The sequence below is a fragment of the Helicoverpa armigera genome, chromosome 28 (genome assembly GCF_030705265.1).
Source record: "Helicoverpa armigera isolate CAAS_96S chromosome 28, ASM3070526v1, whole genome shotgun sequence".
In the NCBI taxonomy this organism is placed as follows: Eukaryota; Metazoa; Arthropoda; class Insecta; order Lepidoptera; family Noctuidae; genus Helicoverpa; species Helicoverpa armigera.
The window spans coordinates 5,811,682-5,831,893 of record NC_087147.1 but is presented as its reverse complement, the minus strand read 5'-3'; the positions used below and the strand labels follow the sequence as shown (position 1 = coordinate 5,831,893).

The 20,212-nt window shown below is 35.6% G+C and overlaps 4 protein-coding genes across 4 annotated transcripts; 1 reads left to right on the top strand and 3 right to left on the bottom strand.

The window, feature by feature from the left end:
• Positions 1–11: 11 nt before the first annotated feature.
• LOC110371447 (porphobilinogen deaminase) lies at positions 12–10,999 on the bottom strand. The gene is made up of 7 exons (XM_021327713.3): positions 10,710–10,999; positions 9,281–9,353; positions 7,851–8,037; positions 4,314–4,396; positions 2,755–2,936; positions 2,222–2,381; positions 12–1,892 (listed from the first exon to the last, which is right to left on the bottom strand). The coding sequence occupies exons 1-7, from the start codon at positions 10,758–10,760 to the stop codon at positions 1,405–1,407; spliced, it is 1,224 nt and encodes a 407-aa protein (XP_021183388.3). The 5' UTR covers positions 10,761–10,999; the 3' UTR covers positions 12–1,404.
• Positions 11,000–11,462: 463 nt separating this feature from the next.
• LOC110371446 (uncharacterized) lies at positions 11,463–20,092 on the bottom strand. The gene is given in 6 exon segments (XM_021327712.3): positions 11,463–12,014; positions 12,328–13,917; positions 13,919–14,651; positions 14,868–15,026; positions 19,517–19,773; positions 19,896–20,092. Coding segments are annotated over 4 exon segments (2,625 nt in total). The 5' UTR covers positions 19,692–19,773; positions 19,896–20,092; the 3' UTR covers positions 11,463–12,014; positions 12,328–12,359.
• Positions 15,086–16,581, top strand: LOC135119006 (putative nuclease HARBI1). The gene is made up of 2 exons (XM_064042250.1): positions 15,086–15,576; positions 15,680–16,581. The coding sequence occupies exons 1-2, from the start codon at positions 15,356–15,358 to the stop codon at positions 16,542–16,544; spliced, it is 1,086 nt and encodes a 361-aa protein (XP_063898320.1). The 5' UTR covers positions 15,086–15,355; the 3' UTR covers positions 16,545–16,581.
• On the bottom strand, positions 17,070–18,651 carry LOC135119007 (uncharacterized). The gene is made up of 5 exons (XM_064042252.1): positions 17,902–18,651; positions 17,646–17,759; positions 17,351–17,413; positions 17,208–17,273; positions 17,070–17,128 (listed from the first exon to the last, which is right to left on the bottom strand). Exons 1-5 carry the CDS (start codon positions 18,296–18,298, stop codon positions 17,070–17,072), a joined length of 699 nt encoding a protein of 232 aa, XP_063898322.1. The 5' UTR covers positions 18,299–18,651.
• Positions 20,093–20,212: the final 120 nt, after the last annotated feature.

The following is a 20,212-nucleotide window of genomic DNA, read 5'->3' as shown; positions in this document are numbered from 1 at the left end:
AAATACAGATATCCCAAGTCACTCACCATTTTATTTCAATAAAATTAACATAAACAACAACAATTTATTGAAAACCATAAACAAGTCTTACAAATCCCAGTTTATTTATTGACTAATGACGTCATAAGGTAGACATATTTAATTGTTTAATTTTGGTTTCAAAAGTATAGGATCAGTTTTAAATGTTGCCATTTTAAAATTAGTCTAGTTGCCAATTTATTCAGCACAAAAGAATAAGGTACAATTTGTCTAGTCATTTACCAATAAGGGAGATAACCTAATTTCAGGCTGAATATCCAAATAAGTGAAGATTTAATTAGGATATAATCAGGAATGCATATGTTATACAATACGTCGTACGTAATCTTCAAACGTTTATATGAAAGTAAATAATCAAAATGTTATGTAACTTTTATGAGTTTGTAAAATAAAATACAACAAGGTATTGAAAACAATGATTTTTTATAGTACAGATATGTTACCTTCATGTAATTGCAGTTTTCAATCTGTTCCGCGCAATCGAAAATTGCACACATTGACAACTTTTACTGATGAGTAAAACAAAAGATGCGTAAAAGCACGCAAATGAAAGAGATAGTTATTGTTTTAGTCATTGCGCTTCAAATGTTTACTAGTTCATTACTAACTACCAAACGTCCTAATTGGGTGGTATTTGAGTCTTCACAACGCGAGCGCTTGTAACAAATCTATACTATAAAAAATCATTGATTGAAAAGCTTTCTTTTAAATTATAAATTCATGTGACAGTAACAGTAGCAACGCTCAATGTCAATTTACGATCTATCAGGACATATTGAATTTCCAACAAACTAAATAAAATTTTAAACCGAAAGATTATTTTAATAACGATTTATAAATGCAACATTTTTAACCAGGCAGTGTTAAATTTATTTCTTAAATAAGTACCCACTACAAACTAGCCAATAAAAATAATTTACTTGTAGCCAAATAAAGGTCGATCCACATTTTTTTAATAATAAATAAAAATAAAATCGTTGCATGATAGTCAGTCATCTTTCAAGATGTTACAAATAAATAAACAAAAAAATATGTTTTATATACTAGCATACATTTTAACAGGTGCTTTGAATATATTTTATTACTAAATGTATAAGAAACTGTGTCTATAATTATATATTACAACCTACTACCGATTTCTTTCATCAATTTTATTATTTACACATTTGCGAGGCAGTACTTATTGAGCCATACCAAAAAAGGTCTTATTACATTATTTCTTTATTCATATAGGCATAGAACCTCCAAATACAGGATGTTTTACCAAATAAGCACTTTTTTATGTTAAAAAACTTGGTAAGGCCACCTTTCTTTACCTAAAGTACAAATATACAACCTCATTACTAACAAAAATATTATTATTAATCATGATTGTTTCGCAGCCGTCGAACTTCTGATCAAATCTTGTGTGACTTTCATAACATCTAAAGCACCTTTCTCTATGAGTGAATTAGCTAAATCGCGTCCTAAGTTGTCACATTTAATAATAACTTCTATAGGTATGCTAGGATTGACTGTCAAACCACAAAATATGCGTTTATCACTATCATCGTTTTTCTCATCACTTGAAGGAACAAGGTTATCTTTTATTGTGTCTTTAAGTACTTTAGGTGGTATAATTTCGTTTTCTGCCTCATTGTTGTCAATTTTGAGTTTTTTGCTTTCGTTTTCTTCTGTGGGGCTGAGTTTGTGTTTTTGTGTGCGTTTTATTTGTGTGAATGTTTGCTGGGAGGTGCAATCGAGTTTGGTTTTTCCGTCCATGCTCCATACTGCGCCCGTGATGGATAGTTTGAACTGTGTATCGACGGGTTTTAAGGTTGTGGAGACTCCAACAGGGGCGCTGCAGCCGCCTCCTACAAAGTAATCTTTTTATCAATATAATGTTACAAATGTAAGTAATTTTAAAATAATATTTCTACGTATTAAACTAGTCGTTATCCAGCGGTTAAATTGGTCCAATAGTTTCGGAGCTTTTAAGGTACTAACAATTTTTTTTCCTAATACTATATTGAGAGAAGACTTGGACAGCTTCCTCTCGGACTGGCCACAAACAGCGATGGACAGAGAAAAATGGAAGGCTATGGGGGAGGCCTTTGCCCAGCAGTGGGATAGCGTAGGCTAATAATAAAAAAAGAAACTATATTAGTATAGATAACCTATTTACACTATTTCTCCTACTTACCCAAGGTCTTAAGAAAGCTTCTTTCCGCCAGTATTCTGCAGTATGTCTCGGGATGGTTGAATGGAGCCAGCATGTTCAATATAGTTGTGTTATCCGCGCGACACTCCACGGCTAACGCGCCTTGACCGACCGCGTACTTCATCTCAGCACACGGCAGGATCTGGAAAGAGAGTTAAAATATTACTTTATACATATATCTTCACCTTCGATAATTAGAGATGTATTATGTTAGCAAAGGCGAGATTCGTGCCGGTTTGAAATGTGCATAAATCTTCTGGTTTACTCGCTCTAGAAAAACATAACGTGCTTGCTTGTATTTCTAAAATTTCCGCGAAACTGCAGCCTTTATGCGGAAAGAAATGCTAGCAGCTCTGTATTGCGAGCATTCTTACGTTTCGTAATAAGGCACTAAAAAAAACACTATCATTTAAAGATTTCAGTCTTTAAAATTTTCAGACTGGAAGCCAACTCCAACACAGTAGGGAAAAGGCTCGTAAGACAATGACACCCCCCTTTAAAATGACTCAACCTACCTTAGATATTCTATCCTTCCATCCCATCCGCTGTAGACCGGCGCTGGCCAATAGCAGCGCAGCATATTGTCCCGTAGTGTCGAGCTTGCGCAGACGCGTGTTCAAGTTACCTCTCACGTCTACCACGGATAGCTGCGGGTATGAGCCGCGGAGTTGGGCCGTGCGACGGAGGGATGACGTACCTGAGAAATTACAATTTTAGTATATTAGACTACATGGACCAAAGAGACTTTGACAGCCAGTTTCTTCATCAAAAGTAAAAGCCAAAGTAATGTCATACTCATAGGTAAAGTAAAAGTAACGGTCAAATTCGTTTTTTCAAAGCTAAAATAACAGAAACACTAACAGCCAGTTTCTTCATCAAAAGTAAAAGCCAAAGTAAAAGTCAAAGTAATGTCTAAAGTAAAAGTAACGGTCAAATTCATTTTTATATTAGTTTTGCTGTCACTTTAGCCTTGAAAAAACGAATTTGACCATTACTTTTACTAGACATTACTTTGACTTTTACTTTTGATGAAGAAACTGGCCGTAATAGATAAAATCGTGAAAAACTAATTTATCCGTTACTTTTTCTTTATACCATTACTTTGGCTTTTACTTTTGATGAAGAAACTGGCTGTAAATGAGCAAAGAGTAATAATGTAAGACGGGTAAGTCTGGGACCAAAGCTGAATAAATACATGATCATCATCTTCTGAGCTTTTTCCCAACTAAGTTGGGGTCGGCTTCCAGTCTAACCGGATGCAGCTGAGTACCAGTGCTTTACACGGAGCGACTGCATATCGGGCCTTCTCAACCCAGTTAAGTGAAGGAATAGTGACCTGTGTCTGCGCAAATGCTCGTGCACTATAATATGTCCTTCGCAGTTGGCTGATCTCCTTAAATGTGAACAGCCGCCGTGGCCGAAATCGGTCGTGAATGCCATTAGTACACTATGAAATGTGTAGGAAATGATGAAAATATCACAACAAGCTAAGTGACAATTCTTGCTCAAGGCAGTTTATCGATTTTAGACTCCATGCTAATGTCCAGATTGTCTTTCACCTCAGGCGTAATGTACTCTAAAGGCGACGAATTGGTCAACAATAATTCCATAACCGGCACGCGCATCTAAGGCGCCAAAAGGGGTCGGAGCGTCTGAGCGGGGCGAGGATAACAATACGCGCGCTAGCTTATAACTAGTAGTCGTAAGCGACAAAATGGTTTTGTAATTTTATTATTTAGAAATGATAATTTGATAAAAATTCCTTCTACAATTTTAAAGAATATGTGTATACTCAACTACTAAAAAAGTTAAGAGGCTTAAATCGGTCCCGTTTGCCCATAATATGTGAATCTCTTTTTAAAAAGAGGTATGTTTGATATATTTTTCTCTGTTATAAAAGTTACCTAATCATGTTTTGACGTCTAACAAAATAAGGTTTATATCATGAACTTTCAGGTAACCAAGTTGTATTTTGATCCGTTTTGTATTTACTGAGAAAAATTGAGATCCTTGGCGCCAAAAATTCCAATTCGTACTCTTAATGGTATTCCTCAAGTGATCGATAAATATTTACCAATAACGGAGCCTTCAGGTAACGTTGCTAGCGTGTGTTCTTTATACTCTTCGCGGAGAACCAGTGCATCCCTCGGGTCTTCTCTGAAAACAAACATATTTAACTTTAAATAAAAACCGGCCAAGTGCGAGTCGGACTCGCGCACAAAGGGTTCCGTACCATTATTTATAAAACCGCATCTACCCGTTGCCGTTATCGATATCGAGGAAAAATGAACAAAAATTGTTATAGCGGCAACAGAAATACATCATCTGTGAAAATTTCAACTCTCTAACTATCACGGTTCATGAGATACAGCCTGTTGACAGACGGACGGACAGAGGAGCGAAAACAATAGGGTCCAGTTTTACCCTTTGGGTACGGAACCCTAAAAATAACCATTGCCAACCGAAACCTTCTTCAGTTATTGTGTATAAGTATCTGAAAACCGCATGAAAATGTGTTCAGTGGTTTTTGAGTTTATCGCGGCCAGGCAGACAGATGTGGCGGGTAATTTGTTTTGATTTTATCTTTGCCCAGTGTACCTTTTTAAACTTTTTTATGCGATATTTAAATGAATCTTACTCTATCATCAATAAATAAATGCTAGTATTTTCATTTCCCGTTGTACGTCATTCTATGTCCTAAATTAAAAAAGAAAACAAATTGTCTTTGCTGGCAATGTAAAACTGAAAAAATATTTTTTATCAAGCGTTTGCTTTTCTTTCAATTTCGTTACTACGACAAATGCGATTACATTGCATTTTGTAACAAGTCAAGTACATACAATATTGCCTACTTAGATATATCTTTATGCTTTTAAATTAAATCTTGAGAGTCAACATGACTCACAGTTTTGTTTAGAGATAAGGAAAATCTATATCGGTCGTTCCTACTACAATAGGTATAAGTAAGTAGTACGTGCATACGATAATGTATTGTTTAATAACTTCGGGTGGATAATAAGCCACTAAGTAGGTATAATACTACATATTAGGTAGGTAACTAATCTTATGTTATTAGAGTAAGAAAGTTATGGATTTTTTTTAACGACGTAAAAAATCATCAAATGAGCCCCCCTCCCGCTGTGGGTTAGCAGCGGTGAGAGTGTCAGACTCTTACTGACAAAAAACCGTCGTGTTCCGTCGTAGGCTTTTTATGTACCAGGGCCGCGGTAACTCTTTCGAATAATCCCGCAGCCCCGGCAGGGAGAAAGTTATGAATAAGGCGCATAAATGATTAATTTCTGCATCTTCTAGTGTTCCTAGGACCCAATAATTATCTATACCAATATCATATTAACGTTATTTTGTTTGTACTGCAAAGGCTCTGAAACTACTGAACCGATTAGATTTTTTTTTTTCACTTTTTGGAAGCTAAACTATCCCTGAGTAACAATAGGATATATTTGGTCCGGGTATGAAATGAAGTTCTCCCGAGATGCGGGTGAAACGCTAGTAAACATATGCTTACCTACACATATCACGCTTACTTCTGTAAACTAGGTTTGTTAAATTACAATATGCAAATCATGGTGACAAATAATTTATTAATTTGCTGCAATGACAAACAATTTTAAGACTGCCTGCATCGATTTTTAGGTGTGTCTGTGTCTGTCTGGCTTTGCCATCAAAACTACCATACCTACCGATTTGTATATGGGACACATGTATCTAGAGTTTGAGAAAGGACATTGGCTAGGTTCTACTCGGTTGTGGAAAGTGGTTATATCGGGAAGTGGATGAAACGGGAAAAAAAAACCAGTTTCCCATTAATAATATAGTCATGGGGCAGTTAATATAATTTTTCACTTAGGCCCAAGTGCACCGAAATATATCAGTCAGTTACCTATATATACGTCAGTTTTCTTATAACAACTGTTTACCATGATTTTTTAAGTTCAATTTTCAAAGTACATAAATCGTTGTCTCACGAAAAACTGACGCTTATGTTTTCGATGAACTTGGCCTTAGTAACACCTCCTTCTTCTTCCTCCTGCCCTGTTCCCAATTTTATTTGTGGTCGGCGCAATATGTCATCCTCTTCCATTTCTCCCTGTCACTCGTCATACTGACACTCACTCCCTTCCTGTTCATGTCATCTTTCAGGCAATCCATCCATCTTTTCTAAGGTCTTCCTCTTCCTTAGTTACACCTCCTCTAGTCACGAAATACGTTCAGAAGAAAAATAATAAACGGATAGGGTCTATATCAATCTTATCAGGACAGTCATCATGACAGTTCTAAAAATGAGATTATAAATAAACAAAACAATTTTCTTTTTAAGTACCGAAATATCTAGCCATTTTAGCGAGAATAGCTTACACCATAAGGACGGCAAAGTTGAAGCCTTTTTCGTACATTTAGACATTTTCGAAGCTACAAAGTTAAGGATGCTGTTTAAATGACGGGTTCTTTTTATAGACAGGCGGAACGCGAAGGAAATATACGTATATGAAATCGTATATGTCCCGGTGACGCGACTGGACGGGAACCTGGCTATCACATCCCGGTCCCACAGGACTCAGCCCGTTCGAGAAATTGGTAATATAGAAGTGGATGAAAATATCTCGTGGTTAGCTTGCAACTACAGGATTGATTGCACTTTAAATGCATCTTTGGTAATCAAATAGATACTCCCTAGATCCTTGGTACTGGAATACCATAATCAATGGGATGGGCTGTCAGTTGGTCGCTTCTACTTATAAATAATACAAGCCCAACATTATAAACACGATGTTAAATCTATACTAATATATAAAGCTGAAGAGTTTGTTTGTTTGAACGCGCTAATCTCAGGAACTACTGGTCCGATTTGAAAATTTCTTTCAGTGTTAGATAGCCCATTTATCGAGGAAGGCTATAGGCTTTTTAACCCTGGTTCGGGAAGTAGTTCCCGCGGGATGCGGGTGAAACCGCTGGCAGAAGCTAGTACGCAAATACGTACGTTCACGTATAACATCGGGGTAAATGTAATTTACCTGCATCAGAGGTTAATCACCGGTATTAACAATAATAAGTGGAATTTATTATAATTCCTACTGAACTAGGGACTCTTTATTCGTAAGAGCCTCCTTTTAAGAACGCACTAGAGTCAGAATTTTGTGAATCTGCAACCTCTGCCTAAGGGGCAAAGTTTGTAGATTACTTTAAAAACGAATTGCTTACATACGTTGTATACGCTTATTATATTTATATATAATAAGCATATACTATAACGTTTACCTACGTTAAGTTTTGTGCACTTTACGTAAGTTTTGCGTGTCCTGCGCAATTGGCTAATCTCCTTACAAGAGGACAGTCAATAATCAGTTAGGAGGACATTCATTGGCAATATATAAAAATGAATTGCTGTTCGTTAGTCTTACTAAAACTCTAGAATGGCAGGATCGATTTGGTTTATTTTGGTTTTAAAATGTTTGTAGAGGTCCAGGGAAGGTTTATACGATACGAAGTTCGCGGGATCAGCTAGTTGGCAATATTTTTACCTCTTGTTCTTCTCATGATTGATATAATTTAAGCTCATAAAAGAGTAAACCATATAAAATATATGAAATACCTTTCAAAAACAGCTCCAATAGCCAGTCCATCGGGCAGGGTAGTCGGCAAATCTTTCAAAGAATGTACTACAAAGTCCACGGTGTCATTTCTTAAGGCATCTTCCAAATCCTTTGTGAATAGTGACTTCTCGCCTATTTTGGGTAGAGATACATCCAAAATGCGGTCTCCTAGCGTTGTCATGGTTACTGGAATAAACAATGTTAGTTTTATTCAGTTTCTTCATCAAAAGTAAAAGCCAAAGTAATGTCATAAAGTAAAAGTAACGGTCAAATTCGTTTTATCTATTAGTTTTGCTATTACTTTAGCCTTGAAAAAACGAATTTGACCGTTACTTTTACTTTAGGACATTACTTTGGCTTCTACTTTTGATGAAGAAACTGGCTGTAAGTAGGTACTCTTGTGTTGCAAATAAAAATATAACTTAATAGTGTAGAAATAAAGTTGAAATTACGATTTAAATGGTTGTTAAGTATTACTGTTTTTATGATAGACTAGCCGTTTTCCTGCGGTTTCACCCGCGTCCCGTGGGAGCTACTGCCCGCACCGGGATAAAATATAGCCTGTGTTACTCGCTGATAATATAGCTTTCTAATGGTGAAAGAATATTTAAAATCGGTCCAGTAGTTTTTGAGTTTATCCATTACAACCAAACAAACAAAGTTTTCCTCTTTATAATATTAGTATAGATATACTTATTAGGGATTTTTCAAGGATACACAACCTGGTTATTGTATTAATGTTATATTGGGTTTTTGGCAGATAGAAGAGGATGGAAGGAGAAAACATTCTGCGCCAACCCCAAATAAAATTGGGATAAGGGCAGGAGGATGATGATAATGTTATATTGCATTTTTGAGTACTAAGTGATGCCAGAGTTTCATCCATTTACTTGGTCTATGCGTATACAATCCAAGTCTATCTTGCTTCTTGAGAATATTGCCCACATCAAACACTATGAAATCTATATAATGTTGTAGTTATATAGTATTGCACTTGTGAGTTGTGAATAAATTACCATTTGTAATACCTACCAGTATTTATATACACTAGAAAATAGATAAATACATACCTAACTATAATTTACATAATATTCTGATACATTCTAGGTATTATTACAAAATCGTAGTGGGGTAAGTAGTAAGTATTTATCAAGATCATGGGTCATGAGAGTGAAGGAATAGGCAGTGCACCGGTGTCTGCGCAAATGCTCGTGCACTATAATATGTCCTGCGCAGTTGGCTGATCTCCTTAAATGTGAACAGCCGCCGTAGCCGAAATCGGCCTTGGACACCATTATTATTAAGTAAGTATTTGTTCTCTTTAAGAAATACATGTTCAACTTATGTATTTTTTGGTGCTTTAGAAACTTATTAACTATCAACAAAACGGAACTATCTTTTGGTAAAATTGTTTATTCATAGAACTTACCTAAAGTGAAATCCTTTTCTGGATGCAATTTCTTCAAACAGTCAATTACATAGTTGGTTTGTATGAGAGCCAGCTGAAAATAACATTTGGATTATAAAAAATCTGGATTTTACAAGACAGCATGAGAATCACTAGGGGCTACAATAATAATTAAAAATCTCATGGTACAGTTCCAAGAACTTTTGAGCAATAGTCAAAATCATTGACAGAATACAAAAAAAGGAGTGATATTCGCCCTATCAAAATAAAAAATACTACAAATAAAGAAGATCCAAGTCAGGAACTCAAAAAAAAAAAAATGCTGGCCTATTTGCAATATACAAGCAGAGAAAAGGAAACACTAATTAAGAAGGTTGAATATTATTTGCCCATGAATTTATAATACAAGGTAACATGTTCAAACAAAACATAAAAGTTGTTTTTTAACACCTGTGTAAACTGACAAGTCATGCAGTTTCTACATAATTCTTATACACAATTAACTTTTGCACATTGAACAGGATATTAGTACTTATTAGTTCCTTCGAAACTTGAAGTAATTGCTCATTTTGTACTGAAAACCAATTTCATACCGGCAGGTCAAATATTGTATTGTAAGAATGTTTATAGTAATAAATTAATTATTTACTATGCCTATATGCCTTTGCTACACTCTGACCATAGGTTGCCTGTCAAGAGTCATAAAAATACACTTCGATTATAATTTGTGTGTGTAAAATATTTAATTAAATTCAGACTTCTATCATTGGTCTTAACTTAACTGTACCTATTCTCTTATCACTATAGAAACCAACTGCCTCGTTGGTCTAGCTGTCGCAAGTGCGGCTGCTGAGCACGAGGTCTCGGGTTCGATTCCCGAGTCGGGCCGAAATCGCTTTGTGGGTTTTAGAAGACTTTCACAAAGCAGCCCGAGCCTGGAAGCTGGTGATTGATACACCCGTGCATCGGAGAGCACGTAAATGTCGGTCCTGCGCCTGATCTCTCTCCGGTCGTGTCGGATTACCGTCCCATCGGGCTATGAGAGTTAAGGAATAGTGAGTGCACCTGTGTCTGCGCAAATACTCGTGCACTATAATATGTCCTGTGTAGTTGGCTAATCTCCTTACATGAGAACAGCCGCCGTAGCCGATAATCGGCTAGGAGGACATCATAGAAACCAAATCCAAAAATTTAATAAAAAGAGTACAAAAGTGTATTGAGGTCAACTAACATTAGATAAATATTATGTAAATGATAACAAACCTTACTTGAGACCTTGAAATTTTAAAAATGATGACTTGAAGACGTGGGTACTGTATGATAATGTTAGCATTTCGTAACTGATATGAGACGAAATTTTAATTCATTTTTTTAAGACGATTCACGTAATATTTATCAAGAGCTCTATTTATAAGTGATGGAAACAGTATTAGAATATTTTAATACATACCTCACTCTTCCTCGAACCAACACGAATCACATTTTTTGCTTCACTATCCATTGTTAATTCAAATAAACACAAATTTACATAAGAATGTTAATATTAGGAACTTTTAGGTTATGTCATGTACGTGGAGAATTTGAATGGAAAGCTTCAATAGTTAGATGCCTAATGACTTGTCACTATCACTGTAGTGGACGAGTCGGCAATTTATGCAATTAATTAATTGGAAAAATAAAACTAATACATCACTCGGCAACCAAGTCACTCTGCTGACAAGAGTTGACAACTAGTGGGCCTGTCAAACAAACTATCTGTCAAACAATTTGACACGCTGTCACCGTTATTTTTGGTTTTTATGTTGCTAGACGTAAAAACCGGTAATTTGAAATGTGTAGGAATTTATATTGTTTCCTGTTGAGGTTATGCAACCGGCTGCACCGTGTACAACTTGCACGAATTTATGTAGCCGCCAATACACACGCATACATGTCGTGCTAAGTGGAAAGATTCTTTACACTTCCACAACTCTCCTTGTCAGTAGGATAAAAAGGAAGGGCAAGATCACGGAGAAGCTGATTATCTTATATTGTTGTTTTCTGGGACAACTTCCAGACACATATATTTATTTGCTTACGATAGTGCTTTCTAAAGCTTGGAACATTTTGAAAAATGTTCTTAATCTGCTGAAAACAGCACGTTCTGAGAGGTCAAGGTCACCAGAGCGGTTCTCTTCAAGGATTTCTCAATAAAACTAAAATATTTTAAACAAAATGATTTATTGATAAGGAATTACAAGAGGAACGTCGGCCGATATCAATAAAACGGCCAAATCACTAGCTTGAAGAAAATCCAATAACTATGTATGGATGTAAATGCAAAACAAAATTCGAATATAGTCCGCATTTATGAAGACTGTATTCTTACAGCATATTATAAACACGACAATGTTAAGTCTAATTTTAAACAACTTATAAAAATCACAGTTTTCCTGTATCAATCATACAAATCTCAATTTTATTATGCAAACAAAAAATGGTGGGTCAAAGTTACACCGTAAACTTATTTCTTAATTTGAAAATAAGAACGGATTTTATTTAACATCCGTAAATGATTTGAGAATAAAAAAAATAGTCAAAACGCTACCTACTGTAGAACTTAACCTATAGATTTGAAAAGTGACACACATAACTTTGTCAATCTAACACAGAATTCAAAATGTAGTTTATTTATTGAATAATTACTTGCGCTTACTACTCCTGAGCCGCCGCCTATTTGTCACAACTGCCATGCTTTTTTTTCTGGGTGATGTTTCTGAAAAGTTAAAATATTAATTTGGTTATTGCTTCTCTCTTTCCAGCTATTTATCCCACACGGTGGTGGGGTATTGCTTCTATTATTATAAATAAAATAAAAAGGCAAATGTGGATTTGATACATATGTGTGTAAACATACATGCATATTGTCATTGATGATTCTGCTATTACTGAAAACTTCTGAGCTTACGCATACAAAGACAATATGCATATATATTTACTTGTCTGGCTTACCATGCCATAGTCATGTGTTTCTATGTCAGAACTTGAAAGGCTGTTTATGAGATATAATGCTGAAAAAAAGCACTTACTTTTCGTTTCTTTAGGCGCCGGTTTAACAGGCTCAGTAATTACAACTTTTTTCATTTTTCTTACTAGATTCCTTATCTTCTTTCTTACTTGCAACTTTCTTATTACTCTTAGACTTTGATCTACCAGTACACTTAGGAACTACTTCTTCAACTTCTACTGACTTATTACTGTCAACACTACCTTTCTGTCTAGTTACTCGGGAACTGGGTTCTGGTGGTTTCTTAGACCTCATGGATCTTGTACACCTCGGTTGGCTCTGCACAGATTCTTTCTTAGCTGATGATTGCTGTTTTAACGCATCTAGCTTTTCTTTTTCCTCTCGTTTTTCTTTAATTCTGTATACTTTGATCATCGCAGGGGTGTACCCTTCTAAGCCCTCAATCGTCTCTTCTGGCTCCTTAGGCTTGCCAGCAACCTTCCTCTTGAAAGAAGCTAACACTTCTTTCATGGCATAAGTAGGATTCATATTTTGTAAGTAGTCTTTCTGCATTAATGGTGATTGTAAGTGTGAGTCACTGTTTTCTGATGCATTTGATAATTTACGAATTCTATATTTGCATGTTTCATCATCTACATACTCGGTGTTTACTGCCACAGTGTTACGTTCTTTCCGAATTATGTCTTCAGGGTTGCCAGCCAGAATTTCGGCCCAAGTAAATTGACGCGCAGATCCCATGAAATTACCGAACTTTCCAATGCTATTTCTATGGGTTCTGACACCCCTACGTTTTTTAATGTTCTTCTTTTTAGATCGCAAGTTTTTCGGCGACAGTTTTTTGCCGAATATGTCGTGTGGCATTAAAGACTTTTTCAGACGAGCCACTAAATCAGCGTCTGAAATAAAGAAGTTGCGAGACGCGCAAGGCTTGCGAACACCATCACTAGAGGTGTTCAATGTTTGCTTCAAAAGTTCTAACTTTAGGTCATTTTCGAGAGAACAAACATTTTCTCTCTCATAGGCTTTTTTGATACCATTTCGTGCTAGAAAACTAGGTGTTGTATTCTTCTTGCCAAATCTCTTTGAGTAACACAGTTTGCGACTCATAGGAGACATGGGCGCTTCCATGAAATTCAGAGTCATATCTTTATCACTATTACAGCCATTTTTCAACAATTCACTTTTGAATAAACTTCTACAATAGTCATAATCAGGATTTTCCGTAAAGTCTAAACTTGTGACATATTCAAGGTACTTCTCCATAAATTTTGGGTAGAATTCAGTCTTAAAACACGTTTTTAATAACAGTTTTATATCACTCATGAAGTTTTTCTTCAAAGCATGGACTAGGTCAGGTTCTGCCAGTACTTCTGGTGTCTTCCATGGCAAGGTGCCAGTCAACCAGTCGAGGAGGTTATAGCCAAGAGTTTCCAAATCTGATCTTCTGGAGTGAGCTCCGATATGAGAGTCCCTGGAACTGTATTCCAAAGTACCGTCATGTGCTTTTCGGGCATCCATACCAAAATCTTTATGTTTACCTTCCGAGTCTACGAACTTGGAAGCTAAGCCATAATCCAACAAATAGATCTGCCCGTTAGTTTGTGATAGCACAGCTTCTTGGAACATTTCATCCACATTTTCTGGTTCACTCTCTCTTCTCCCTAGCATTGCGCTTTCTAGTATCTTCGCGGAACTCCTTTGTGGTGCGAATTAAGTTTTTGCCGCCAAAATCGTCGAGAAGTTTTTGATAGGATTGGTCGGAACACACAGAGCTGGTCATGTCTTCATAGTTGACATAGTGAGATATCTGTCTGAGGTTGAATGCATGATGTCTGTGCAGAGTCCTGCTGTCTCTATCTGACAGAATTCTCCTCAACTTCTTCTTAACATTAGCAAGTCTTTTGTCATTATCACTTGCATCATCCAAATTACTTGAGTTCTTATGTTCTTTGATGACAAAATCTTCATCATCATAGTAATTGGAAGACCTAGATTTCGATGGCTTTGCGCGTCTATACTTTCCCGTAAGCACTGCAACCTCTTTAGTATCTTTTTGGAATGATGGAGTTGTTTTAACTGCAGTTGCCTTACCAATTCTGGAGCCATCGAAACCAAGCATTAGATTGGAACTTTTTATGTCTGAATGTGTGTAACCTTGATTGTGTAAGTACTCCAAGACATCAAGTATCTGTAGTGCGAGTACTAGAACATTCTTTATGTCAAGGACTCTTGTTTTAGCAACTATTTTCTGTAAGTCTATGTCATAGCGCGGTAGGACAAGGAATCTGTACTTGGTGCCTGTGTTTTCATCTGTGAATGACCCGCTGGCAATATACACAGGCATGCCTATGCGCTTTTGCTTGTTTTGTAGACGCCATGCTTTCACTGGGGACAATAAACAAAATAAGATTGTAGTAAAACAGGTCTGTATAATTTCAACCATAGTCTTTTATAACATCAATTTCTTTTATTTTAGTGTTCTCATTATCTTTAACTTTGACCTTGATAATTAGGCCAGGATACTGACTGATAATGAAATAACTGTAAACTTAGCAACAAATTTATTAAATAAACCATTACGTAGGTTTTGATTGAAGTTACCTTGTGAAGACTGGGCAGTTCTGATGAGGCAGTGGATCTCCACAAACAAGGGCCCGTTGGAATGAGGTTCTATCTTCACAACATATCTGGCATTCTGTTTGGAGACTTCTTTGTCAATGTCATCTGATGCCAAATAGATCCTGCCAAAGCTGCCTCGCCCTGAAATTAATTAATCATAACTTAGATGAGTAACTAGTGAAGATAGTATAGGTATATCGAATATCGGAATAAGGGCCGATTTTTCAATGGTCAGATAAAGGGAAAGATAAGGTTTATTCCACAGTTAGCGAGAATCTCAATTTTTCAATTGACAGATAGGCCCTAACGGTCAGGTAAACTCTCTATCCAGCCGATAAATTTATCTGGCCCTTTACGGGCCAGGTAGCGCGCTAACGGTCAGATAACTCAGATATTTTGTCATTTCTGCAATCACGCGCGTTCGTTTTTGTAGGTTATACTTGTGTTCTTGCTTCCTAAATTATAAAATAATGGATATTTTTGATTCTATCGACGACGAAACAATCGAGGAAGATGATATAGTGCTAAATTATTTAGAGTCAGAGAGAAGAGAAAGAGTTATTAGAGAGAGACCTGATAATATGTCTCTATGGGATGATAAGAAATTTCATAGGAGATTTCGTCTCGAAAAAAGTACTGTGCAATTTTTATTAACCCTCATTGAAAGTAAAATCGCCAACGTAACAAACAGGTAAGAATTATTTTCTATATAAATAATAAAACGAGATTTTGTATATTGACTACGATCTAGGTAACATTGAAAGATACCTATATATTATTTTTTTATTTTTCAGAAACAATTCTGTTCCAGCTTTACAACAATTACTTCTGACTTTGCGGTTCTATGCGTGTGGTAGTTTCTACATTACGATAGGTGATTTTGCTGGAATACACAACTCAACTGCGAGCAAAATTATAAGAAAAGTTACTGAAGCAATTGCCTCTCTTCGCCAGGAATTTGTTACATTGCCAGCTAACAGAGAAGAAATATTATTAGTACAGGAAGGATTTTTTAATATTGCCCGATTTCCGAGGGTTATAGCGGCATTGGATTGTACTCACATCAAGATAATTTCACCAGGTGGCAATACTGCAGAAGACTACAGAAATCGAAAAGGTTTCTTCTCATTGAATGTGCAAGCTATGTGTACTAGCGACTTAAAATTTGAAGATATAGTAACACGATGGCCAGGTTCAACACATGACAGTTTGATATTCTCAAACTCTGCAGCAAAGTTTCAGTTTGATACTAATAGATTTCAGAATGGACTGGTCCTAGGTGACAGTGGTTATTTCTTAAATCATTATTTACTAACTCCGTTAAGTGATCCTCGAACAGAAGCCGAAAGACTATATAATGAGTCTCATATTCGTACTCGAAATGTAATTGAGAGATGTTTCGGGGTTTGGAAAAGGAGATTTCCTGTGTTAAGTATAGGAATGCGGTGCCGAATCCCTCTCGCTCAAGACATTATTGTAGCAACAGCAATTTTACATAATCTTGCAAGAATTAGAAATGAAAGCGAACCACCTGTGGATCCTGAAGTCCACATACCACAACAACCACAATTTGAAACTCTCATTGCTGACCAGCCAGGACACCAACACAATAGTACAAGGGACTCTATGTTAGAATATTTTGAAAGTCTAATCAACTAGTAATGATATATTAATAAACACAATTTTATAACTACAATGTGTTCTTTTATTATACCTCCACTTTACAGTAATCATATTGTTATAATCAAATAATTTGTGGTGAGGTATTCACTGCTTTTGAATAGGATTATTAGAATTTAACAGTCTGGGTTTGTAGTGATAAAAATTAATTTATTGGAACTAAACACACACATTACAATAAAAATGGTCAAAGACTAAAGAGATCCTTGTTTTGTTGAATAGGTAAATGAAAAAAAAAACATTTTATAAATCTTTATTTATTATTTCTAAAGGACTTGTTCCATAATTTACACCAGTACGGAGCTTACTTAATAGTACTTCATGCATTTCCTGCTTCCTTCTTTCATCATTATGCAGGTTCTGCATTTTTAATAAGTGTGCCTGTTTGACAAACTCATGCTCTTTTATGGCAATTTCCTTCTGAGCTTCACTAGCTCTAAGCGAGATTCAGTTAAATGGTCCAGTTTTGCAGTCACTCCAACTTTAGTAATTTTTGATTACTTTTCAAGTATGGACTAATCTTAGTTTTAAAGCCTTTGGCTTCCATGAAGACCACTTATTCTCTGAAAATAATGATAAGTTTTAATTAATGTTATTTTATACAATGTAAATAAATGAACTGGAAAATTGATAAAGACATACCTTTTTCAGTTTGATCCACTTCCATATCCTGTATCTCTATAGATTGAAAGTCATCAAAGGCCTTGTCTGAAAACAAATTAATTTACTATTATATTTTATTACACTATTATACTATGTACTTTTTTTTCAATAAATTAAAATACCATTTCCAATTTCACTGTTAACTTTCTCCTTTAAATCCTGTTGCGGGCAAAACTCTTCTTGATCTAAAACAAAAAAATATATTCAGGTCCTTGTTTTTCATTTTACATTAAATAAATATATATAGGTTGAACATTCTGTAAAAAAATCAGTGGCCATCATGTGATCATAAATCTATCAAGGATATGAGTAAAAATCAAACATTTATTCTTTTCCATTCTGCAGCCAGAGATTAATTACAGCACATGTTTAGTTATTTTCTAAAGTTATTTATTATTATTGAATTAGATATTTTACCTAAAGTACACGGAATATCGTCATCACATGGTACAATTACTAAATTATTTTCTAATGATTGCAGTGGCAACGATAGCGGGTCAACTTTAGCAGTCTCTTCCAGTTCTAAAGGTTCTGAAAAAAAACAACAATACACAAACTGCTTAGAAAGATGCTAAAGATAAATGTAGTGCGTTATTACTTTTGTTTTCATAAACACTATATCAATTCCCATGGTAACATCAACAAAAATATTTTAAAATATTTGACTTCATACCTGGAATTTTGTCGCTGTCATTTCGAGCATCCAGCCCATTGATATTCGAACATATCGCGATAACCCTCTCCTGTATATCTGTAACCTCTGGGGCTGAAGAGGGCCCGCCACCAGTTTTGTACAGCTCTTGCCGATGTTTGGCCAATGTTTTTTTGGTTTCCTTTTTTATGCCTTCATATTTAAGCTTCAGGCTCTTGGTACTCCTCGCTGTAAATCCCGTAGCCGCATTAAATAATGAACTGATTTTTATCCACGCTGCTTCCTTTTCTTTATTGGTTACGGCGTCTGTCTGCTTATTTTCAATTATAGTACGGTGTTTTGCCACCAATTCAGTCAATAATCTTATTTCGCTTTTGTTAAAATTCGTGGAACGTTCACGTTTTACGATATTTTCCATGATTACACACAACACACAAAAAGCAAACAATAAATTCGAACGGAAAATAAATATTAACACGAAGACGAGTCGTCAAAGTTTAAGGTTATGTTATGATTCCCTCTAAAATGTGACAACCGCTGTCATTAAGTTGAAAATTGTTTGTCTCTTTCTTAGATCTGTAAATGTTCATAAGCGCGTCTCGCTCACACAGATGTAGTGTGAAGCTAGTCACAAAAAAAGGTCAGGTAGTAAACTGACTGGTAACTATGCTTTGAAAAATTGAAACTCTTTATTGGTTCGTTAAAGAATCAGATAAAGTTATTGATCAGTTAGCTACTTGACGTTTTATCTGGCTCTTGAAAAATCAGCCCTAAATTAACAAATTTTTTTCTGAACACATACAATACATAATCTGAAGATATAAAAAAATACATTTCATAGAAAATCATGGTCAAATTAGGTATTTATTATTTAAAAGTTCACTGTTACTTAGTTGACTTTCAGTTAGTAACAAGCAGCTGAAATTCTTTTACAGCTAAATTGTGGGTAGGCTAGAAAATATTTATCAGCATACAGAGTGGGTACATAACCTATGTTAATGATAAGTCATGAGTTAAAGTGGTCCATCTGGTTACAAACTAGTTTTCTCCCCCAGACAAGCTGTTCATACATTCTTAGTACTTATTACTTTTCTACAGATTTATTATATGTATAGATGTAGTGTGCTTTCTTTACCCAAGTTTCTTAAACACGTTGTCTTAAACATGTTTTTAGATAAAGTCAGGAAAATAAAGTACTGAAATGAGCAAACCTAAAGTTTTTCATTGTTAGTCATTTTAAACATTCCAAAGATGATGTAATTGTGTATTTAGACAAATGCAGTCAAAAACTACTTTAAATAAAAATGCCATCATCACTGCAATAATTTGAACCACTTATAATGCACATGTGAATTATTCTGAGTCAACAGCAATCATTGATATTTACATATTGTAGGTAGACTCCATATTTAGCACCTGCTATTTTAGTGCATTACATCAGCTGTCTGATAGACAGACACTGAAACAGGATCTAGAAACTTAAGGTTTTATCTATGAATGCAGTGCACGCATAAGTATAATGCAAACAATGACACATTGCCTTGCATAATGTGAAAGATATGGCAGGATAATGGTTTTAAAGGTGGAATATTGTATCCAAACCTACTGTAAAGAAGATTCAGCTACTGAAACTTACCAATAGGCTTCCCAATCCGCCATTTCTTCTGCAAGACATCAGTGAACACTATGCCAGGAGGCAGGGCTTCGTCATCACAGAAACTGACGTCCAGACTCGGAGTCTCCTCCACCGTCTTCGTCTTCTTCTTAGGAGGCAACGGCAGCTGCACCAGTTCAGTTCCTCGCCGCGGCATCGCAAAACATACACAAATATGTATAGTTCAACGATCCCTTCTGCTATTAAAAAAAATTACGACCGCAGACGCCACCGAACACCTAAAAATAAACACATAGTTACATAAACTTGTTGTTGTTAATTTAATAAAGTCTAACGTGGACAACAATGTGACGATAAAATGAAATTATCCGTTAATTTCTACTTTTATTATTGAACTCACCTTTTCATAGCGTATTATCCAAAGAACGAGTATTCGCGAATCACTTTATAATTTTGTTGATTTGTTAGATGCAATAGTTAAATATAAACTATTCAATAATGTTAGCAGTTGTTATGTGCTGAACTTTTAACTAAATTACTAGGAAACATAACAACTGATCAAAATTCCGCCATGTTGTTTGTGTCAGTAGAGAGGGACGTTTTAGTTTGGTTTGTTCTAGAAAAGGAAAGTTAGTCGATTCTACTAAAAACTGATTCTTTTTTGTGGGGTAGTCATCTGTAAGTTTTTCGTTGACCACTTTTCTTAACTTACATGTA